Here is a 25,916-nt window from a genome sequence, read left to right as displayed (position 1 = left end):
TCTAACAAAAGAGAGTGGTTTCAACACGCGATTATTATATCGCAGAGTAAACGGACATGTGGGAAACATCGGAGTCCGGCAAATATCTTTGTTTGTATCCGTTTCTCTCGTACGTTTAAAACACAACGGCCACATACCGCAACGTTTCTCTCGTGATATCAATGAGGTAACGTCGAGTGCTAATGACATTTAATGCACTGCTTGCTGCTTTTCCAGGATTCTTCACGCGAGGCTGCATTCTTGGCAATCGTCGAAAGCCAAGCCGTCGAGAAACTCCCACAAGGCCGCGACGGTGACCGAACGAACGTAAAGTTTCCGTCTTTAACGGCAGTTATACTCGCCGCCGCTGCCGCCGCCATCGTCGTCGTCGTCGTCGTCGTCGTCGTCGTCGTCGTCGTCGTCGTCGTCGTCGTTTCGCGTCATTTGCCATGAGAATAACGTCGATCTAATCGTCGCCTTATATTGTCCCTCTTTCGTCCTCGTTTCTCTTCTCGTTCTCGTATTACGAGTCACCTTGTCTTCCCAATGAGTGCACCATTAAATGCCACTGTTCGCGATCGAACGAGTATTCGCGATCGTATAGATTAATGGCGCAGATTCACGATAATTAGGCGAGATTGTCGCATCTTATAAAGCTAAACGCTTCTCGAAACTACTGACGTTGTTTTCGCTACGTGCAGCCCATGATGATTGTGCATACATATGATTGAAAAATACAATAAAAACGAAAAAAGAAGAAATATTACGCGGTTACGATCTTATAATCCCTCTCATAGCCGGGCAATAATGTGTATGTAATTGAGTGCTTTAATAAACTATTTTTTATATCGCAAGTTCGGCAAAAAAAAAAAACATTGGTAATTATGGCGTAACGGAATGCCATCTGTGATAATAAAACAATAATGCTTTTATTTTTTTTATTTACAAAGATATAACATTTAGCATTCTACCACTTTCTATTGTGCACACATACTAGGTCTTTACTTATTGCTTGTTGTATTTATAAATTTACATTTCAATTGCTGCCTATAGTACGTAATTTTAAATACAATTTTAGATTGTTAATTCCTTTCGTGGTTATAATCATAATTAAGCGCGTGATTCTATAAAATTTTCCGTTTTTGCTTTACCATAATGTTGCGTAAACCTCTTACGTTTTTCACGTGCAAAGCAAAATTATCTCATCTCGCATTCGCAGCATTTTTGCCAGCGCGAGTTCGTAAGCGATGGATTAACGTGCGGAATTTCTCGTTGCATTGTGTTCTATCTCTCCAAACTACAACCTTTTCCCTCTTTCGTCTCCTGCCTTCCTGCATGAAAATCTCGAGCCCTTCCAACAAGCCTACCTGCTACATTCTCATGCGGCTGATTATTATATCCCGCGTCACATGTTCGTTAAGATCCTTATTTTGTTCTTCTCACACGGAATGTATCACTTGAGGTCTACGTCGTCGCTATGTCAACAGGTGGCACTCATCATTTTATACAGACATATTACGAAGTATGTGTGCGAAGTATATAAAGAATACATTATCCAAAGATATCGGCCTATCAAACTGCGACATTTATGATCACGTTTGCAATCCCTGTTTCGATCCTAGAGATGCTTACGATATTTTACATTTAATATTGATTAAATAACTATTCTGCCTAAACATAAAAAGTAAAATAATTTATTTATAATATTTATGTACGGTGTATATATTACTTGATAGTTTCGGTTAAACTGGCTTTTAATAACGCAATGTAATGTGACACAATATATACGTCACAATTATATAATTATATTATTTTATATATAATTATATATATATATATATATATATATATATATATATATATATATATATATATCACGCTATTTTATATACTATGTTTTGTATATATTATCATCGATATTAATAAAATATCGATGCTTAATCAAAGATCAGTATTCTTACGTTCCATTAATCATTATTTCGATGCTTCTTATTCGACAGTCTTTTTGCATATCACAACGGATTGCGTATTTGAACGCGAAATTTTAAATCTGGAGATCTCATTCCGATTTTATTATCACTAAGCCGCGCCGCGATCTAATTATTGCCGACCGGCGTTATGCATCCACAATGAAGAATAATTATTTTAATTATCCCTTGCGCTCTTGACGACAAACGAGCTGCATCTTTACGGTGATGCGGACAACGTCTCTTCCTTCCTCTCCCCGCCGCTTTTCTTTCGTTAAGTATTTCTGTCTCTCAGCCCCCCCCCCTTCCTCTCGACGTCCTCTCACTATCCTTACGCTTCGCATAATCCATCGCTCCGGGTTAAAGTCTAAAATCCACAAGCGCTCTATCTCTTTCCTTTTCTCTTTATCTCTTCTCTACGCTTCTTTCTCTTTTGTCTGTTCTCGATTTCCGTAAATCTGTCCTTCTCCCCCCCCCCTCTCTTTCTCTCTCATATATGTTTCGCTTTTCATGTCCCTTTCAGTTTTTCTTCTCGTTTTTTCCTTCATATATCCTCGCGTCGACAAAGTACGAGGTTTTACCGGCATTTATACGTTAACTCTGTCATTTGCAAGAACGACAGACAAAAATGTTCTCGCGGCGTACATTTCAAAGACCCGTAGCGTCCGTCAATCTCTTGCCATCATGGATGCACGCAACCTATTCGCTTTCTCATGCTCTTTCGCGTCCTTCCTCTTACTCTTCTTCTCTTCTCGTTTCTCTCTTCCCTTCTTTTGTAAAAATATTGTTCTCTCTCGGCCGCTCTATCCCTCTCTGTTTCTCGCGTTAGCTTTGCGGCTAGATGAAAAAAAATGAGTGGGCGGAATGAAATGGCAGGGGGAGATGTGAAGGGGTAGCGAAGAGAGCGGAAGCGCATCGTTCGCGAAAGCTTATTTCTCCACGCTCCTTCGGCAAGAACGGATAGATCTCCTTTATCACGCTCGCAATATACACCACGAAAGTAGCTGCTACTCGCGAAGGTATCCCGGATACGAAGCACGCTGCTTTTAGAAATATCGTCTCCACTAACCGACGACGCCGACTACGACGATGCCGACGGCGTTGACGGCGGGCGGCGGCGGCGACGGGCGGTCGTCGCGACGCACTCGTGGGGCACACAACGCTTTTTCTTGCCTCGTATTATTGTTTCACCGCGATATAAGCTCGCTTTGCCTGACGGCAACAAGCTTCGCGAGAGAGTAAACGCGCCAGTCAAACCGTGACGAAGCGATGTGCTCCCTTCTTTACACATCTTAGCCGTGTTCCTACATTCCCTCCCCCCCCCCCCCTATTTAGCATGTTGCATCAAATGACACGATTCTGCTTCACGAATGCAATTTGCGAGTTACTTTTATACTAAATCAAATTAAATCCTACGCTCGGTCACGCGTAGGATTTACGCTCCTATTAATCGCTCGCAGTATAAAATGTAAGGATCTTATATCTGGGTACATATTTGTGCGAACGTCCTAAAAAATATTTGAAAAAAGTATCGCAAATAATAAAAATTCATTGAACATTTTTGGTTGATATATTTGGAAAGCTGGATAAACGATATATTTAGTTTCGTCCAAATAATGGCAACAGACTATCGTGTATCTTTTCTCGTTATAGCGATATTGATTAAATTATGATGCGATAGAGTATTAGATTGTCTTTCAATACGCTGTGTCAACGTATCGATTATTTGATGAGAAACTAACAACTGCCAGGTCAGTTTCTCAATAAAGAATTCATATAGGAGCAGATTCATTAAAAATAACAGTCAACGTGTAATCTCATACGAATCATGACATGCATGACCGTGCAAATGTCATTTATTCGATTCGGTTATTGTTCATGCTGTGATTTTATTGAACGCGCTATATTATTCATAGTATTATATAAATAAATTGTTCTCTAGGGTCTTGATTTATTGTATTGTTTAATACAGTTATCGAATTTTTATAAAGTACTACAAGGTGTTGTAAAGTTTTATTATGCTACAACTGTCACATTGCCTAGAAATAGTCTCTCTAAGGAAAAACATTTAATCGATAAAAAGTATCTCAATCGTGATATATTGTAAAAGTCAAAGAATTGAAGTAACATCGAGACATTGCTACGAAAGTATTGCTCGATACATCTCATTTACACTATAAATCGTATAATTTGAACAGGCTCGTCACGCGTCTACTCCTTTTCTCTCAGGAATACTTATAAAAATTGTAATCGTAGTTTATATAGCAGATATATCCTGCGAGGCGCCACTCCAACCCTCCTTCGGTGACCTTTGACCTCGCGCAAAATATTCACTGGGTCCGTTCATGAAGGATTCCTTAATAGTATTGTAGGTGACGGGGGAACGGAAAAAGGGGGAGGAAAGAGGAGAGGCACACCATTTTCAGCACGTTTGTCCTCGCATAGAAACACCCTTTTACGATTCTGCCGCCAAGCTCTGCGAGTCACTCTCGGGAATTCAGATTTTATAAACCTTTTGCCGCACGAGCGAAGCCGCTCGGACCAGAAAATTACGCGGCACTGTGTTCCGCCACGTTCAAATGGAATCTTTAACGAAACGATTTAAGCAGTCGCAGATTTTCCTGTGTGGTATATGTTCAGCCGTTACGCGAATCATATTTATATTCGACCCATTCGCCACATTCGCTATGATTTCCATTTTCCATTTTATTTTTTTCATGGTCTCTAGAAAAAGAGGCGAGAAATTAAGTTGCACGAGATTCAAAATATGTTATATATGTGCGACACATTCCCGAGCGTTTTCCAGTTTGTCTTTTACGCGGTACAAGGCACTTCCGTAAAGATAGGCAAATAATTGAAGGACTCTTACGCGCAGCTGCAGCGGCGGCGCGCGAAATAATTCCAGGTCGCCGTAAGAAAATTAGATTCGCACCAAACAGAAGTTAGGAGACGAGAATGGAAAAAGCTGGCTCTGAAAGCTTTTGGATGTAGCTGTTTAAAGCGCGTCCCCGTTTTATACACCGATTCACGGGACGCAAATCCGCTTGCACAAATCGGGCCATTGGCTTACAGTTTCTTCTCTCTCTCTCTCTCTCTCTCTCTCTCTCTCTCTCTCTCTCTCTCTCTCCCTTTTCTCATTTCCATCTGTCTCTACGCGCCAGACATCAGAAGCCAGTAATACAATCAATCATGCTAATCAAACCCATAGCTTTCCACGCGTTATATTTCAATTGCAATACATATTCGTGTACGATTTATGTATTGTTTTGTAATGTTGGTTTTTGCAACTATTTTAGTGATTATAACTAATCTGCAGAAATTACAATCTTTATTTTCACCTGAGATTATTCCTGTCTGATTGTGAGCCAAATCGGTTAATGTTGCTTTCGCTATATAACATCACATTTTTGCTAATTCTTGTTCAATTTCTATCATCGGTACCTCTACAAATATGTGTTGTATAACACGCGATTACTATCTATTATATTTGAAATTATTTTAACTTTCAAGCGATATCAAAACGATTTTATTTTATTCGAATAATTTTGTTCAGATTTAAGTTATGTCCGATATTGATAGGTAAATTCCTTTCGGTTTATCTCATCTATTCGATATCATCAGTATTAAGCACCACTTTTAATTTTCTCTCTCTTCAAAGTTTCCGAGGAACACGAACGTTTTTTTTATACATATAACATTGAGAAACTTAATTCTTCAATGTATCGATATTTTAACGGATAAAAGTAAATGTTTATCAGAAGAAAATATTTGAGAGAATTCTTGGCGAGAGATTAATTTACTACCATTTATATATTGTACATAACTATTCTGTGTGCTATGTGCTTATTTGCACTTGATAATATTTTTAACATAATCTGTAAACTGTCTTTCCATTTTGCGAGAAATTTTTGCTAACGAAGAAATTACTGTCCACTACGTTAAAAGATTAAAGGAGGCTCAAGGTAAGACTTAGCAGCGTCCACTAATCTATTGTTGGCATTTAAATGTATACAGGGCAGCAGTAACCGCCGTATCTTGGCACCCGCACGGCACGTACTTGGCGTCTATCGATCGCGCCAAGACAGTGACAGTTTGGGGCGACCACGTTTGACAGGAGGAGTGATCCCGGGACAGACGATTATTGTTTCACGCATGAAGATCTCATGCTGTTTTCGAGCTTCTCGCAACTGTGAAAACGAAGCGATCCCGCGCGCACGTGTTTGCGATTCACGTCAGCAATGCAGCGAGAAAATCACTCAGTGAACGCCCAGCAGGAGGATAATCAAAATCGTCGATCGATTTGGCCGCGCGGGTTATAAAGCCTTGTAAGGATGCCGTTTCGAGACTGTAAAACGCAGACACCACACTGAACAACTCCAGAAACGGTAGAGACTATTGTATATAAAATCGCACTTATTGTTACTCCCAGGTTGTAAAGATTCCCTTTTTAGAATAGTAAAACGCCGCGCCGCGCGCCGTCTACCCACAGAAAATTTAAGAGATTATTCTAGTTACTGGTGTTTCCAGATTCGCTAGGTATACGCATTTCTTTACTATTTCTAAAAGTACAGTCGCGTATCAATCGTCTGTACCGACAACAAATTTGGGCGCTCTCGAAGTGGAAAGTCTACATGCGACATTCATAGTGCTGCGGTAGAACATTTTTTTTTGCACGAATGAATATTAACCTGTTATAAAATATATGCCCCCTACATTTTTTTTTTCTTTTCAACAGAAAGTCAATTATTGAAATATTTCCTAGCAGAACTGGATGTTGTCAACGATCGAGCACGATAAATGATACTTTTTGAGATATAATGAGATAAGCAAATATAAATATACAAACACTAATGTAAACGCGCTAGATTTGAATGAGATTATTTCCTCAGAATTAATTAATGTTATTATCAAAAGCAATTTAAGAACTATTTCAAACCGACAAAAACAATCAGCTTTAGTTTAGTTATATATTATTTTCCTTGCGTACTGAAAATTATGTTATACATATCAGATAATCATTCAGATAAGAACTTTGTTCCTATAATTTGTAAGATTAATTTCCACTGGAATAATCTCACTCTAATTTACATTACTTGTAATTTGATTCGTCATCAAATTCTTTAACATCAGTGAAACTCGTATGTCTTAATATGAATATGATAAAACGGAAATCAGAAATAAGCACAATAATATTGTACGATATTGATACTAATTACGTTACACTTACACGATTAATTTACACAGTTTAATTATTTTTATTGATAAATGCGATGATTAGTTAATTAAAATTATTTTCATAAATTTTTTAAAGTAAGCTAATAATTAAATCTTAGAGAGAGGATTATAACCATCTGATCGCGAATGGGCTCTACCAATATAAATTAAACGTCGGATTTTTGCAACTATGATAGTTTGCTAAGTTTTTAGCATTTTTGACAATCACAATTTTTTTATTATCATATCGCGCATATAATATTTTATTATGTCCATCATTCAGGAATAATGTACAACTATATGATTTTATATTTATTGTCACACATATATCTCTCAATGCTATCTATCTCGCAATACTTTTTATTTTTTTTTTACAGAGCTCTTCAGTCAATGTGTTTGATATTTATTGTGAATCTATTTGCATAAAATTAGTAGTATTTTATATAGTATTTAAAAAAAAACTACGCGATTTTGTTCTCAAATTTATATACCGTTTTGTGAAACAGCTATAAAAAAGTTATTTAATTGCGTGTTTATATATTATATATATAATTGGATCATTCTCTATGCACAATACTTATTTGCCTCTTATTAGAAGTGATTAATTTCCAATTATTAGATAAAGATTTGGTCATTGGTTCCCATATAATATATACATATTTATATTAATAAAAAAATTTATTTTTTTAGTATCTGAGGATCTGGGCTAAATTTTTGAAGGAAAGATGTGTGTGTGCGTGCGTGTGTGCGTGCGTGTGTGCGTGCGTGCGCGTGCGTATGTGACATTATTTCCTAATGGCAATCAATGACCATATCTTTTCGTTATTAATAATCAATATAATGTAATAATTACTAGCTCGTGTTTCGAGCAAACAAATGATTGCGTCCAAGGTATTGTGTAATAATTTTAATAATGTATATATACTTACACACCTCATATTCTGATTCGATTATTTAACCATATATATATATTGTAATCTTTTTTCCCCTCTACACATGTAACAACAATCTTAACGGAAATCTTATATACATTGTTCACATATGTAAATATATATTAAACGTTTCCCTCTTGTATTTTATAAAAATGCGATTTGTTCTTTGAATTCCTAATTATTCCAGTAAAATTTGATTCATAATAAATTAAAAAAATTTGTTTTCTCTCTTACGTTATTTCAGCAATCCATACAAAATTTATCAAACACTTCTCGATACCAACAAAATACATCAGCAATGTGGTAAGTACTATATATAAATAAGAATAATATGATCATGTATCGCAACAAAAACTACTCGTACATCGTTTAATTTAAGATTACACACTTGAAATTTTCAATATAATCGCAAAGTTGTCAATAATTCTATACAGATCATTTCATTTCGATTTACTTTTTACACTCTCTGTTACTTTTCACTCGAGACAAGTGGGCTTGTTCACCACACTGTAATCCCGGTTTTCGCTTCTACCATCTCTTCGATATACGATATGTGGTATGTATAACACACACCCTATACATACACTTGCATATGTACGTATATATATATACACGTGTATGTGTATCACGAGATTCCCTCACAGGAACTCGCCGCGGCATTGCACAGCAACCGTGTACCTGACAGTACCTAATGTGCTTTCGAAAGCGCTCATTAGTCACCGAAATGCGGTCACGAAGTGACAACTCGCACGTGGAATATTATACGCTCCAAGAACTTGCATCGGACTCATATCGAGGCTCGCGTCCGCGTGCTCGCGCCAACACGTCTATCTCTCCTTTCTCTCTCTCTCTCTCTCTCTCTCTCTCTTCCCCTCCTTCCCTCTGTTTGTAACTTTCGTATTATACACCCTTTGTCCACGATTCGACAGTTTCGACAGTTTTGCAATGGAACGTGAGAACGCGACAACCCGCTCGGCCGTTCGAGAGAAGCCGCTTGCAAACGACATTAAAGTTCGATCGGCCAGCCGCATCTGTGACAGTCGAAAATTTTTTCCCGTCGTGATGTACGCGCATACACCGGACGTTTTACGAAAACATATACACGGTCTCATAATCAGTAGGTTTTTATTACGGGCGGCGGATTCCCTGGCGAAAATCCCTGCGAATCCGTTGCGCGACAATGATAAAATAATCTTAGTTTAGTTTAGTTTCGCGAATTAAAAAGTTTGACAATCAACATAGGTGCAAAAATAATGTCGTGATAATTATTTTCGAATAATTAATGTATCGAATTATCTATAAAAGTTAATAAATCAAGTATCTACGTGTCTGATGTGCTATTTTAGGTATTTTATCGCGAATAACGGTCAAACAGCGAATTTGCGCTCGTTTAAGTCAGTTTGAGAGAGAAGTTAGGAATTATTATTTTCGTAGTTCCCGGAAGTAATCATCCACGCAGTGCAAAATGTTACTTTCTAAAATCAACACCTTTGTAACGCATTTATTTAGTTATCTCGTTTCGCTTCCTCGTTTCGCGCTGATACCTGCGAGAGAAGTACCGTTTCTACGATTACAATCCGCACGTTCGCTTCACTCTTGGGCCTAACCAACGTCAAACGTCCCTATTAACAGTTATTTCGGTCGTTTATTTCAAAGATAATGAGAAAGATGTTGGCAGAGCTCGAGGAGAGGAAATTGTGTACGAGAGTGGAGAGAGTGACAAATTAACTCGCGCCTTGACTTCCGTGAGATTCAAATTCTTCCTTCGCTTTGCAGATAGATCTCCGCATATCACCAGAGGTAGAAAATCTTACAGAAATGCCGGTCGTCGAGCAAATACTAGCGGTACAAAGTTTAAGCGGAATGTTTAACCTCTGATGTAGAAAACGTCTTTCATAAAAAATACGTCTATCTATCTATCTATATATATATGTGTGTGTGTGTGTGTGTGTGTGTGTGTGTGTATTTTATCAAATTGTATACATTTAGCGCTTTGACTCGTTGCAATCGATCAAACGCGAAATAAGATTTTTATATATAAGATAATAAAATATTTTTAATAATATTATTATTATTATTATCACAGTTTTAAAATAATAAGAAATTATGAACAAAATTGAATGAAATTTGTGAACAAAATTATGCGAAACATAATTTTACTTCCATCGTGAGAAAACGTCAATATGATATAACGCGCAAATTAAAAAATCGCGGAGGTGTGTCCAATTAGAACGCTAATATGTCGAGAAACGGCGGAAATGAAGCGGAACGAGGCTTTATCGATAATTTTCGAGGCATGCGTCAATCACTGTACCGTACTTCGAATGAAGATTGGATATTTATCTGGAGTCGACTCATGCTCAATTAACGTAACTGTGCGTGATATCCAGATGTTTCCCAGCTAAGAATCATGATCAGCAGATTTCTTCTTATTGTTAGACTACCCGAGATATAATTTGAAGGATTCGTCTAAGTTTAAAATGAAGGAGAAAAAAAAAAAACAAATTGTCATTGATATTCAAAAAATCTCTCAAGAAAATCATGATCACTACAATATTTCATCTTTTTACTTATCACATTATAATTATCACTCGTTCAATATCTGAGGGGGAAAAGTTTGGAGCTAAATGAAAAAATTTGTGAATAATGAATGCTTCCTAAGCAGAAATGCTCAATCTTGAGATTTATTTATCAAAACATAGAATATGAAAGTGAAAATGTTATTCATAGAAATGCAAATTGTGAAATAACAGTCGAAAAATTAAAAGAATATTTTTATTCAATCTCTGTAAAAGATTTAAAAGATTTTAAGAGGACGTTACAGTAGGGTTATTTTTAATTAAATTCCGGATATTTTTTATTTCATTTTATTAAATGTCATTCTTTAATGATGCAAGAATTCAATAGTGGATATTATAAAATGATGAAAAGTATAACGTATATATGTATCGATCGACATACTTTCTGCGATTGATATACTTTATCAAGATATTTACTTATCAGATATTTCAATAAGAATAGTTTTAAAATATAACCTGCAGTGTGAAAATCCGATGAGAATTATCGAAATATCTGATATTTATAAATTATTGAAATTGTATTGCATTAATATACGTGCTTATATGAAGCTTTTACTTAATATAGAAGAAAACAATGTATTCTCAGAATCTGCTGTATATTCAATAAGAGGATACGCGTACACGAAACTATAAAGACTTTCCTCCGCGTAGTCTATCACACGTGCGTGTCAGTCAGTTTATATAAAATTAAAAACGTAACGTTACGACTGACAAGCGATCGCATCGTCAACAATGTGTCAATGATCGTAACAGTATCCGATATCCGGTAGATATTGATGACCGGCGATTGACTCTACACTCGTACCATTTATGCGGAGATATGCTTGTCGAGTGAAACCAGAGCAACGATCGACCATTTTTCTCGTCAGACACATTTTTAATTAGGAAACAGGCTGTCGCTTTTTTGCAAATCTCCGCGCGGGGCGGCCAAACGCACAGCGCACCACGCACCACGCATCTTGGTGCGAATCTTGTTTCTGCCCGGATTTCCTTTTATCACTTTCTTGCGCATGCCAGCTGCGATTATCCACGACTCGTCATTCATACCTGATCAATAAGCTACAGTTAATTGCACATGACGCGGTAGAACGAATTATACGTCAGAGTTCAGTGTCCCAACTGGGATACGTTCGTCTGGTTTTAATTAGCGCAACGCGCGCTATATTCAATGAATCTGATCTATTCCAAACTAGATTAAATGACCATCGAGCTTTCTTGCGAATCGAGTGCTCATTTGAAATGTAAACGAAGCGCCCGAGGCAATTCCGCGTACACTTTTTTTTTCACCCTTAAACGTGGCATGAGTAAAGGCATTATGCGGTATTCGAGATTCAAAGATGAGTTTGCTAAACTTAAATGATAAAGCATGTAAGCAAAAGCACGCAATTCAATCTTATTTATCAGCGATATTTGCAAGCTATTTTCTGCTTTATTTGTTCGCGTTCAGAAATCAATTTGATAACAAAAGTTACATTCGACCTCGTTACACGTTAGGCCACCCGGATATCGGCGCGATACGAAGAGAGCGGCTACTTAGTACCGGGGATACGTCCGTCATTGGTCGTTGATCGCGAGTGTAATGGAAAATGAAGTAAAGTTATGCGTGGCGATTCCCAAAGCTTGCGAGAACGCGAAAGCTCGCGTTACATAGCGCGTACGTGTAAGGCATCTAGTATCTCGGAGCTTTCTTTCCTCGCTTTCTTTCCCCGCGCCGGCCCCGGGATATCGATATTGAAACGTAAAAAAGATTCAATCAGTCGCGAAGTTTCAGCGCCAATCAATCACCCCTTCCCTTCCCGCAGCCCTTCGTCCGTTCAGCTTTAGGACGCGAAAGCTCCCTCGCGCGCGCAGCCCGCACTGGCGCGCCTGATCGCGACGACGACGCTAAAATGGCCGTGAGGGAGGCAAAGAGAGGATCTGGGCAAGAGGAAGAGACGAAGAGAGACGGAGAGAGAATGATCAGAGTGTGACGGAGAGGCATCGATGAACTACGTGAATCGGAGAGAGAGAGAGAGAGAGAGAGCGAGTATCGCGGCTGAGAGAGCAAGAATGCCGCGGGGCCAAACGCGAGAGTGAGCCGGAGAATGAGCTTTCGGGTGCACGACGGAGTCGACGCACTGGAAGCTTGCTGTGCTTGCGGCGGGAGCTTCAGTAGCCGCTCGTACGTCGACCGGAAAACTTTTCACGTTACGTCGTCGTCCTTAGACGCGCAGCGCGCCATCGTCGGCGAGGGATCGCAGGGGGTTTTCGCGACCCCCCGATCGTTTGGTGTCGATTTCTTTTTTTTTATTTCGTTTTCGAAAGTTTTATCACCTTCAGTTCGCGCGAATTCATCGAAAACTAAGCGCAAATAATCGCAAAGAAGAAATTGAAGGGACAGAGTCTATCGACGAATATATAGTGCAGTGTCTGAATCAATGAATCATCCTCTCATCGACGGATCTCGGAGCTTGAAAGTGTCGATATGAAGGCAGATCTGTGACGGATGAATGAGCGCGCGCGCGTGTATATGAGTGTGTAATCGAGACGAGAGCATATCCAAGCATCATGCAAAGTGCCGCGAGATACCGAGATGCGCGTTCTACCCTTTCCGCGTTGCTTCTTTACGTTCTTCTTGTCGCCGTCACCGGTAAGAAGTAGAATCGCGTAAAGTGAGATATGGTGGAGATTTAATCTATTGTTTTTAATCTTTAAACTGAAATTTTTTCAATTCCTTGATACATATTAGTTTTAAACTAGTGCAATTGTGTTGCGCGCCAAATGCGTATCGAGAATAATGAATAAAGAAATGAATATTGTCTCGTTCGGGGTGTACGGCGAAAGAAATTCGCGTCTTCTAATCAAACGAATCGGATTGATCGCACATTATAAATTTGTACGCATCGCTGTTACAAAAACAATTCACAACTAATACTTGAATAAATCATATCCGTTAACGTAGGGAGTAGTAAAAAAAAAATGCAATAAAAGAAACCATTAACTTTGAGGGGAATCTAATTTCAAATCTGGGAAAATACAAAAGAGGCAACTTTGCGTACGAAAGTGGGAAGACGATATGTCTGGATTTTATACGGGGACCAGTTGCCAATGGTCCCACAATAGCTCTACGATCGAATGTAACGAAAAGCTCGATTTACCGTGAAATACGCACGTATTCTCCACAATTGCGCTCGATCCTCCCTTCGCAAATGGAAAAAGCGGATACATATAGTCATAAAAATCGGATGTTTAGAAGTATCTCGTAAGTCCGGTTCTCGAGAGAAGTACCTACGGGGAAAAGTTTTTGCTCCCCGTGTCTCGACCGAAATTCGAGGGCGGGTCAAAGAAGTTGATTCGAAACAACTTTTCCGATGTTTTAAACAAAGCGGGCGGCAGTTTCTCTCGATCCGTTCTCCAAACACGCCCAGATCATGGTTTTCAAGGGTCGGAGTTTGAAAATGGTTATAGAGTCTGAGCCGCGGAGAGTCGTGCCTCACTTAAGAAGACTTCATAAAGTTACCTCCCGGGATTGGGATAGAAAGGGATACGGAGAAGGGGAAGCTCTCTTCTCTTTCTCATCCGCATTCGCGATCGCATTCGATTTCGTGAGTGTAGCCGAGGGTGATCCTCGTTCGATGACCGCGTCTGCCGTTCGATCCTTTCAAGGTAGCGGCGAGGCAGCGCGAGATACGCTGATTGTGAGATGAGAAAAACTACCGAAGCGAACTCTCCTTCCACGACGAAAGATCGGTATATCGGATCTAGTGAGTCATCGCGATTTCCGTCCTTTTGTCCGCGGCAAACCGGATCGGCGGATAAAATTAGAACGCCTTTTGTATCGTCTTAACGAGATGGAATGGCAAATATCCGACAAAATGGAAAGAAAGGCGAAGCGTATCACGTACGCGCGTCGTACGTACGCGTTTCTGGCAATGAAACCCGTGCGATCACGTTACAGAGAATAAGCAAGAAAACCAAGACTAACCAGCAATATGTGATCAACAAAAAATCTAGGTGTTTTGTACCTCGACGCGACTTATTTAAGCCACTTATCAGGAATTTTTGTAAAAAGTTTTGAAAAAATTGGGAAGAAAGCAAAGCACGATCCAATGGGGATAAATGATGCGTTAAATGCGCGCTGAAGCGAGCAATTTAATTGCTATTTAAAGTGTTGATGGAAAGATATGAATGGAAAAGCATCTTCAATAAAACTTGATAAAACGCTTGTAGAAAAAAATTTGTAACAATTATTACTTTTATATCGTTTCATTCTTAGAGATTCTATCTTATTTCTTATACTCAATCTATTGTGGTTCTCTTTCATGAGAATTATTAACCTGTAACAGTTTTCTTTCCCTCTTAATACTTCATTATATACAATATATATATATATGTATATATATATTTTTTTTTCGCCTGTTTATATATTACTATCATATCATTTAACATTTGTTCCTATTTAATTTTAATAATCGAGACAGAAATCATTTTAATATTTTAATCACAATTGAAAAGGAGAAATTTGATGAAATTGAATTAAAAGGAAGGAAAAGGTGAATTGAAAGCGACAGATGATCGCTCATATGTGAGATAACGAGAACTACAAACTTAAATTGCAGTCAAAGGAAATACGTAAAACTTATTTCTATTCTAACTTTGTAATGTAGTAAACGTTAATCAAACTACACTCGGCGCGCAGGAATCATTCCGTTGAAGTGTGACAGTCGTCGGAACTATTAAGCTACGCGGAAGAAATGATTCTCTGCAAACTTTCTGCATTTCTTGCACGCGATCTTTACGAATAGCTGCGAGTTATTCCGTAGTATAAGAAAGAAATCGTCTATCTTTAATTTATATGCTAGGACTTTTGCTCGCTTTTCGGCTCTCTAGCTCTATGTAAATCGGAGGAAATCACGTAAGAAAAACGACTTTCCCCGTCGAATCGTGAGAATATAAGAGAACTTAACTGTTTGCCAGAGAGGCGGAATTCTTTTAGTTTGAGAGTTCGAGAGATATTAACGAAGGGCCACGCACGCGCTACTTGATCTAAATCTAAATCATCATTACCAAGCCGTTCATCCACGCCATTTGCCTCGAAAACGCGATGGAAAATTAACTCTCCATCCGCGGATCCATAAAAAGAGTTCGATATTGATTTTGAAATGTACCGGTAATTTCGATAAGGATATCGTTTCGTTGTCAGAGAAAAAAGTAATACTATAAATACGCGGTATACATATATGTGAAGTATTATGTAAATACATAGCGAAATTACCTATCGATAATCGAATAAAAGAAAATGTATTCATCTGATTACCGTTATCTTGCATTCATATATCTATTACGTGATACTCTGATCTAATATTCCTATTATGCTCGACAACTGGAATATCCCAGCAAGACATTTTCATAATCCGATTCGATGCAATGACTATTGTAAGCCGTACAAACGTTGTTACATATACCTTAATCGATGGAAAGGAAAGAAACGCGCTTATAATTAGTATACTGTAATGAATCTAAATGATTGTAATTTTCACGATTGTAAGGAGCGCAAAGAATCAATGGTGCTGGAAAAAGTGATAATTATAACTCCGATGCATTGCATATCGATTAATATATGCTAAATATTTAATCGGAATTTAACTGTTTATTATTATTTTTTTTTATTTCTTTGCAATATAATATAAATATAATACATTTTACTAGTATATTACTCGGTTATACGATCGTCGATCGAAGAATCTATGCAAAGAATGAAAGCGGATGATTTGCAATCTATCGCGCTTAAATTCACATTAACCAGAAATTATCGGCGAAAGAAAAAGCAATTGAAGATAAATATTTTTATCGCGAATATTTTATGCCAATTTTACTATCGCGCGTAAAAAGCAACATGCGTCCATGCGTTCTAATCGCATTAAACACCACACAATCTACGGAATGCTATTTGAATGCTGTTAATATACATGAATTATTAATTTAATTTAGCACGAGAATTCTTGTCGCGATTACCTAGGAATCGGAGCCAAAGTTTATAGCAATTCTCCTGCATGAATATATATGTAAAATTTATATGTGGAATTCTTTTATAATATCGCACGAGCTACTAAACATAGCATCAATATAGCTACAACAACATAGCATCGTTTTCGTAATAATCGTCAAGTCATCATAAAATTATCTTATTTAATTGCTTTAATACTGCTTTAGCATTAATCAGATTGGCAAAATAATGCAACGACTGTAACAATGAGTGTTTATAAACATTGTAAATTTGAGATAGAGTTTGCGACTAACAAAGAAAATAATGCACGCTGAATATATTGCAGCATTAAAAAGTCGCGATATGCAAAACTTTATGCGTAAAGAAGCATCTAAATTATACAGTTTTATTCGGGATATATTATTTCGCGTCGCAATCAGCGAAAATGTAATTTGATGTTTTTTTTTTTTTATAACAATCGATTAAATATATCTGATGTTTAATTATTTTAATGCTTTAACGCGTGCGCATAATCAGTATCTTTAATACATATTATTCTTCGATATCAAGAAACGCACAAAAAACTATTCTTACCGGGATCTGTGTCAAATATAATACGTTAAAGTTAAAGTATTATGATATAAGTGTCAATCTAAAAAATATATTATTTATTTTCTAAACTTCCAGTTATTTATTATTTTACGTAAAATCAATATTGTGAGTAATTATTTTCTGTAAATTATTTATATTATCATGATAATCTAAATATTGTTCAAATATATGTATAGCTTTAACAAGCTTTATATAATCCACTACCTATCGATACTACTCGGAATACTTTGCATAAGTTTAAGTTTTTTCTTCGAAGAATGCAATATTATATATGCAATATTATAATTTTTTCTGACCTCGTGCGCGCACATAAGATAAATATACATTCTCTATCTATCATAAATACCTAACAATAAGTAAGTAAGAAATTATATATGTATAAGAAAAAACGCGCGCGCGTATAAATAAGTAAAGTTTAAATAAGATACAACGTTTTTATGTTTTTGTGATTTCGTGAATTTTTATGTTGGAAAACTCTTTGTGCTGCGCTGCTGAGGATAATAATCCATTTTACTTGCTTCCCATCGTATTCGCAATTTGTCCAGCCGCTTTTGTATCGCACATGACGCAATCGTGGTGATAATTTGGCGGTTTAATAATTAAAATTGGATCGTAGAATGAAAAAGGCTTTCTTTTACCAGGGCGCGTCCCTTACGTCTCCTGTCCGATTTTCGTGGCGGTATAATTAAAGTGTCGCGCGAGAAGTAATGTTGATAGGGTGTAAAAGTAAGAAGACCGAAGTAACGGGCGCATGCCTTTGTTCTTCAGTGTTGGCGGGAGGGAGGAGGAGGAGGAGGAGGAGGAGGAGGAGGAGGAGGGGGGGGGAGGAAGCGAGGTGAGGGGGAGAGCGGGCTTAGCTGTGAGAAATTAAGCAATTAAGCCGCGTATTTTACTACTCGCAGATCCGAGGTTCAGCCAACTCTAGTCTTCCGATCTAGACTTGCTTCGCTGAAACCGTGAGTAGAGGATGTATGGTACACCCGCGTTATTAAGATATCGCGTAACTGCAAACGCGGACTATTGCGAAAGAAAGCAACGATAAAACGAGTATAAAAAGTCGATAAAAAGATACAAAAAATAAATAGCATCGTATTACAACAGTTTTGAGAGATCTACAGCTAACGGAATTATTATTAAATGTTCTTTCTGCGTTTATTAAAAATTTGGAACGATTACTGATCTCTATTCCTTTACCGACTTTAAAGTAGTAAGGACATCTCCTTTTTTTTTTTTTTTTTTTTTTACATATAGCATCAAGAATTATTGCGGAAAAGTCGCGAAAAATGAGATAACAGTGAATTAATTTTTATTATTATTACATTTTTATTCACTTTAAATAGGGGTATCGTCTTTTCTCGAATAGGAAATTATTTTGCTTATTAAAAGCTTAATAAAACTTTCCGTTCAATTGTATCTGCTGTAATTATCGGAAGCAATATAAATGTGAATAAAGCATAACATTCATAATACGGTATAATTCAAAGCACACAGATTTCGCAGGTATTATATTATGTGTCTTATATTTAGTTCTTGTTTTATCGAAATAAAATTGATCGACAATAAATAAGCAGCATAAGTTAATCTCATAGTTAATGATCGGAAGTACGAACTGAAACCAAAAGTTATTAAAATATTTAATAAGATTATATTCGTCACGATATCGCAATAGAGATCAAAAGTATATACATATGTTAGAACGTAAGAGGCTAGCGAAAATAATAAGAGGAATAAGATGGCAACTCTCAGACGTTTCAGAAAAATGTCTCATTGAGAATACAATTGTAACTAGAAATCTAATGAGACTATTAATAAATTTATCGAACAACAATTAACGTCTTCTTTAATTACCGCCAAGGCACTTTAGATGCCAATTATGAGCTTAAGTATCTGCGCACGTGTTTGTGCAATGCGCAGAACATTAATAATATTATGTTGATGCTCGTGATTGATTGATATGATAAGTTTATTACGAATCTTTAAACATGCTTTTTTGTTTAACGATAAAAAAACGTGTAACGAGATTATCATGGTATTACATAGACGAATGAGGAATGAAACAAGGGAACGCGGAATAGGAAGTTGATGAGAAAATAAAGAGAGAAGATGTTAGCGAAATATAGCAGTAGTTCAAGACAAGATCGGATGAATGATTATAATTAAACGTTATTTCTGGGAGAATACCGCGGAGCTCCGATTATTGATAAATTCATCGAACAATGTTCAATATCTCTTTTTTAATTACATCATAAAAGCACTTTGAACACCGTATCGATGAGCTCAATGTAGAGGATAAAGTCACTATGAAGTGAATGCGAAACAAAAATTCATTATTCTTTATTATCGTAATAGCCATATTATCCTAAATTATTAACAAGACACATACTTTTAATTTTTATTGAAAAAAGCAAGTATATTGAATTATTAACTTATTTATTTCATAAGGATTAATTAAAGATCTAATTATAAAGTATCTCGAATATTTTTTAAACTGAACTTTTCTCTGTCTCTCTGTCTCTCTCTCTCTCTCTCTTTCTTTCTTTCTATATATTATATATTATATATCATATAACTTTGAATCATTGATTATATTGTTACATTGTATAACTCATATCGTAATAGAGTTAACGCACTGTGCACAACAAATGAATCAAAAGAGGAGTGCAAAGTGCACAGTAAGTTTACGAAAAAATTAGGGAAGAGAAAAAAACGGGGAAGAGTAAAGTGAAAGTTTCGAGCAAAGGTCCGTTGAATGGATGGTCGTAATTAAATTCTTGTGATTATCGAAACTTTAAAACGATTATTAATAAGTTTCTCGAGTAACGCTTAACATCTTGTTAATTACTGCATGAAAGCACTTTAAATGTCAATTATGAGTTTAATTGTAGAAGATAAATTTACGCCACACGTACTATCTCATAAGAAGTTTAACAAATTTATAAAATTATACATATCAGAGAGAGAGAGAGAGAGAGAGAGAGAGAGAGAGAGAGAGAGAAAGTAAATGCATAATAATTTAAACAATTTATCTATAATAAGAATATAATTCTCGAGAAATAATATTCTTATTTTATAATTTTAATAAAGATATTATTAAATGTCACAGATGTATAATATAAATTAAAAACTAAAAAGTTTAATATTTTTCTTTAATTGACACAAAAGCGCTTCAAACGGCAATTATGAATTTATGTGACGTAAAAGAGTGTCCTTTATCTTCTCGCTAATGTGCCCGTTCGCATATCGGATATGAGAGATGAACGGTCTATTTTCTCATCTCCGGTCGTATAATTTTAGAAGCACATTAACTTTGCATACAAGTCATTCTTTTTTTTTATAATAATCCTTTGACATTTTTTTCACCGGAGAGCTTAAATTATCCCACGCATATTTTCATTTCTTGCACTTATCTCCATTTCTAAGCGTAACGCGTTTCGCGTATGTTGCTCGATTCCACACGGGAGCTCTTATTTGTAAATTATTTTTATCTCCGCCGTCGGTTTCGCGCTTATGCATGTGTGTATATATGGTCGATGAGAAAGTTGTTAGACTCGTCTCGAATGAAATGCAGGCGCGACGCGACGTGCAATGTGCTCGGGCTGATTTATCGCGAGCGCACCGACGGCGATAAGAGCGCGTCTGTCGTAAAATAATACTCCCCCGACCCTCATTATACGAGAATAACGTTGACGGAAGGAAGAAAGAGAATAACGAAGAAAGTTAGCGTTTGTATTAAACTTTTGATAAAATGCCTCGCAGTACTCTCGACGGGACCGGCGCCGGCGCGAGCAATTCGCTCCGTCGAAAAGGATCTCGCTGCCTATCCGAACAAATCGTCCAACGTGCCACGACAGAGAGCGTTTCTGTTATTCTTATAAGAAAATGTGCTCGCACGATTTTGTGACGAGCATTCCGAATATATATATATATTGTAGAATATTTTAAAATATAAGAGGTGCAGATTTTTTAATTTACGAGACTGAAGATTAAACTCCTCTTTGTTAAAGCTAATTCAATTCATATTTCATTCGGACCAAATATCGCCGAAATGATATGTTATGAAATAAAAATGATACATCTTCGGCAAAACTATATTAAGACACTAAAAATAATTTATAATCGCATTTACGAAAAAGTAACATTCTTCTCGAAAAATAAAAAATTGTCGTTATGCGAAACAATCTTTAATATATTTTGCTTTATCTCATTAATATTTCGTCAGAAGATAATCAAAAAATTTACATGTGAACGAGACTTTTCTTTTATATATATTTTAAGCTATTCTACAATATTTAAATTATTATTTGAATCGTACAAATTCTCAAAAAAAATTGAACAAGGACAATTTGGAGCATGAGTTTGATTACCATCCGTAGTCGAAAATTTCATATCTCGTGGGAATATCGATATTTGGATAGCTGCGTGATCGTTACGATATTATTATCGTTATTGAGGCGTGCAAAATCAAAATTCATAAATAAATATAAACCGCGACCATTTCAAACCGATAAGTGGCTAGTGGGATCGATCACCAACCTCCACCAACATCCTACCGGTGTGAGAGATGTCGTAAGTAAGAGAACGGCGAAGAGGAGCGGAGGAGAAGCTGAATTGTAACAGGGACTTTGAGTGTCATAACCCCGATAAGCCCTTGCTGATTCCTACGGAACTTTAGCCACATTTGAAAGGGAATCGCCGGGATTACCATTACTTCCGGCTGAAATCCTTTTCCCAAACAGCGATATCGCTCCTTCGTCCATGGATGAGAGAGAAAGAGAGCGAGAGAAAAGAAGGAAGAAAACTAAAATGAAAATCGGGTCTACAAATAATCTACTTCAATTTGCAGTAAACTATTTTGCGAAGAGGCGCGTTCAAAAATCGATAGAATTAGCTAGATAGAGATTTCCAAAAGTTGATCGATCACATACGCTGAGAGTTTTTGTTTCTTATTAAACAAAGCAATATAAAATAAATATTACTCGACGTGATTAAAAAATTATTATTCTTCATCACATAGATAATGCGACATTGGGAGTGTACATTTATACAAAGCAGATGCAATGCATAGATTTATGAAACATATTTTACATTTTACTTGCATATCTTTTCTAATTAATCATAAGAAAAGAAGTAGTTAACAAGTAATGATAATGATATGACAATATATAAATTATGGAATATAGAAGCATATATATTCTCCAAGCATCAGATTGTGTATTGTGATTACAAGTAGATAAGTAATTAAGAAGACATAAGAGAAATGTTAAGTTTATCGACAAACGCGTTAATCTATAATATGTTACATATAAAAAGAGAGAAGACTTGTGTGAACTAAATGCTAAAAAGAAATCTCGTGTATATTAGGTATTTCTTACTACACTTCTTTTTTATGATAAATATTACATGACTATCAAAGAGTATTATAAAAATGTTTATATAGCAAAACATTGCTTATCATATTATTTCTCTCTCTCTCTCTCTTTCTTTTTCTCTCTCCTTTCTCGGGTCGCTATTTAAAATTATCAAAATGTCAAGGAAAGCAAATGAGATAATGAAAATAATTAAGCTACCCCTATAGTGAACAACATTCTTTAATGAGCACTTTCTCTTCTCTCATTTTCTATCTTCTATCTATTTTCTATAGAAAAATCACGTATTAATGTAACCATCGCGAACCACATGAAATTCGGTAATGCTCGGTAATGACTCATCATCGCGCAGCATCGTTAAAGCGACGCGCGATGCCGCGCTCTTTCTCGAGTCATCGGACGCATTTCCGCGCGCGGGCAATCGATGCAGCTGAAATAAATTCCGCCCCTCCGGCTTTAAACTCGGGGTCGCAAACGATGAGAAGCGCGAGGACGATTTTGTCGCCGGCGCCTAGTTCCGCGATAAAACTCAAAATCTCCATTCATCGTGTAACAGGGGAAACGCGCCCCGATTCTATCTTCCCCGCTCCACCTCCTTCACCGAGCGGTCATTGTATCGAATCGTCGGGGAATCCGTCTGTCGCGATTGTCAAATTTACCTGATTGCAAATCGATACCGGATTACGACACGCACCGAACCATACGAATCGCCAGCAGTTGCTATCCAGCGACGACACTGATCAACGTGGCCACGTTTTCGTCTCACACTCGTATTATTGTATTTAGTTTTATCAGTAAAAATTGAGCGTACGTTATATATGCACTCATAATCCCAGTTTCTTTATATTGCAAGGTTTAAGGTAATTGTAAAGTTTATAAATATTTAAACACTGATATTTGTGTTTCATGAGATATTGAGATATTGTTTTATCTCTTAACGTTATTACTCTATACTATATGATTGTCTTAAATATAGAAAAATTCAAAGATATGCAACGCATCTTTCTTTTTTTACAATGTAAAAAATAAATATCAATCAAAACAAATAAGATAATAACTATTCATACATGTATGTGGGATGCATATTTTTTTAATAATTAAAACATACCTTGTTTTCTTTTGTAAAATGGTACATGAATTAATTAAAAGCGTCCGTTGAAATTGATTTAATGAACATAAAATATTATTCGATACGTAAGTTGAATAAATATCGTTAGTCACATTACTATATCGCGAGAAACAAAGGAAATTAAACAATTTTCTTGTAGAGTGTACGTATGTACGATACAGTTAAACAAATTGTAAAAGTTTTAGACATTTATTTCAGCGTAAAACAAACAAATTTAATTTTTTATATGTTCTTTATAGTATCAAATTATATTATATTATATTATATTATTATATCCGCCTTGATATTCGAATTTTATCCCTTGTTATATCCCGATTTTTATAACAACGTCGCGTAACGATTCTTCGGGGACGCCAGTGACATCGTGAGATTTCAAGTTTATGAGTCTAACCGTGATGCTAGTTTTTCTTCGACATCTAATAAATATGATATTAAATTCGAAATTTTTAGGCATACCACTGATATCAGCACCTTTTTTATGGCGTGTAATAATTCTTCCGAGACAATTAAATGTCACAGTTTGCAGATCCTACCAATATAGTAGATTATACGAATTGATATTTATATCTTGGCGTTTATTATTGTGAGGATTTATAGAAATTGAAAATAAAATTGATTCTTTTTCGCGCGCTACGCCAAGCACGATTAATAGCTAAGAGATTACAAACCCAAGAAGTTGTGTCAAAAATATTTATAAAATATTTAGGCAAAAAATTTAGAACATATATTATTCGAACGAGAACATTTCGTAAATTATATATTATAAATTCTATGCGATAATCAATTTCCCTTGTAACATAATCAATAAATGAATTTCTCCCTAGCGGTATATGAGCTTATGCCGTAATCATCGTTAAATATGTAACAATCCCTAAAGACGTGGTTAACCAATATTTGATGAACATTATCACAATGGATTGACGTAAACTTAATCAAAACTAAATTATTTATTAAATATTGACCGAGTAATACATTAAATGCTTGTGCAACATTATTGTGTATATGAAAATTATTATTCTTTTTTAATACAATATATAAAAAAAGTATCTATTTAATAACAAACAAAAATGACTTTCATATAATTCGTAATCTATAATAGCAAAATACTACTAGATTTTTTCTTGTAATTATTATTCAATATTTAAAATAAAAAAGAAAGCAATATTAATGTTAATTATTTGTTTGGAATTATTAAAACTGAAAAATTATATCCTATTTGAAAAATTTCACTTATTTCAAGTTTTAAATATCTTCAAGTATATATGAAGTATAAATCGTGAGAACGACTTGTAAAATTTTCACGTTAACGCGATAAATTTAATATTTTAATTTCTCGCTGATATTTCAATGCTGACATCTATTAAATTAATTGCGCTAAATATTACTCGGAATTTGAATGTTCATCACACGATATAATTACAAAAAATTAAAAAAATTAAATGATATAAAAATGAAATGTACATATTGAAATTTCTACAAGTTTTTAGTTTCATATGTACAATATAAATTACTTGAAAATTAGATGAGACAATCAGGATATTAATTTCAAATTTCTAATCTATATCTTAAATATATTTTATCATCTTTTCATCATTAAACGACATATGAATTTTAAATTTATTTATTGTCATACATGCGATTTTTTTTTAAATATCAATAACAATCATTTAGTTATGAGATAAGATATAGCATTCTTTTCAAATATATATAATTGGATGTTATACATTGATTTATTTATATAGACGATATAATATTACAGTGGCTCGCTATATATATATTGTATATACATGTACGTCCGATGCCTGACGGGCATACATACATTTCCAGGAAATATTCAAGAGGAAAGCTCATGCATTTGTGTGAATGTAAGCTCTTCCATATCTATCAAATGTCCATCAACTGAACGTAATGCCTCCCATTGCATACGAACATAAGCTCGATCAACGTTGAACCCTTCGCAGTGCAGGTTCGCGTGGTTATATAAATTTCTCACGACACAAATCCTTGTTTCAAATTTCGATTCCTAGACGATGATATAGAAAATCTACTTGCAAACTTCAGTGACTTTTGATGCGCGCATAAAATATAGACGGTTTAAAATTTCGAGTCGATCCTATATATACGCGTGTGTACGTATGTACACCTATCCGATAAGCTAAATTACGATAGGAGG

The 25,916-nt window shown here is 35.9% G+C and overlaps 2 protein-coding genes across 5 annotated transcripts in view; both read left to right on the top strand.

Moving 5' to 3' along the window:
• Positions 1-8,175, top strand: part of Atg16 (Autophagy-related 16) — a 377,667-nt gene extending 369,492 nt beyond the window's left edge. For 3 of the 4 annotated variants that reach the window (XM_070305476.1, XM_070305475.1, XM_070305477.1), the window contains one exon: positions 5,961-8,175. In XM_070305476.1, the coding sequence (XP_070161577.1) occupies positions 5,961-6,057 (97 nt within the window). In that variant the 3' untranslated portion in view covers positions 6,058-8,175. The remainder of the gene's footprint in view (positions 1-5,960) is intronic. The other variant, XR_011447709.1, reaches the window with a different exon arrangement.
• A 4,660-nt stretch (positions 8,176-12,835) lies between these two features.
• LOC138938276 (platelet endothelial cell adhesion molecule) overlaps positions 12,836-25,916 on the top strand; it is a 51,143-nt gene continuing 38,062 nt past the window's right edge. Inside the window, exon 1 of the mRNA XM_070305130.1 lies at positions 12,836-13,300. Within this exon, the coding sequence (XP_070161231.1) occupies positions 13,219-13,300 (82 nt within the window). The 5' untranslated portion in view covers positions 12,836-13,218. The remainder of the gene's footprint in view (positions 13,301-25,916) is intronic.

Source organism: Polyergus mexicanus, unplaced genomic scaffold (genome assembly GCF_030449975.1).
Source record: "Polyergus mexicanus isolate NDT 795.1 unplaced genomic scaffold, iyPolMexi1.0 SCAF_12, whole genome shotgun sequence".
NCBI classification, from domain to species: Eukaryota; Metazoa; Arthropoda; class Insecta; order Hymenoptera; family Formicidae; genus Polyergus; species Polyergus mexicanus.
Note: the sequence above shows the minus strand (reverse complement) of the source record. Positions and strands in the feature narration are given on the sequence as shown.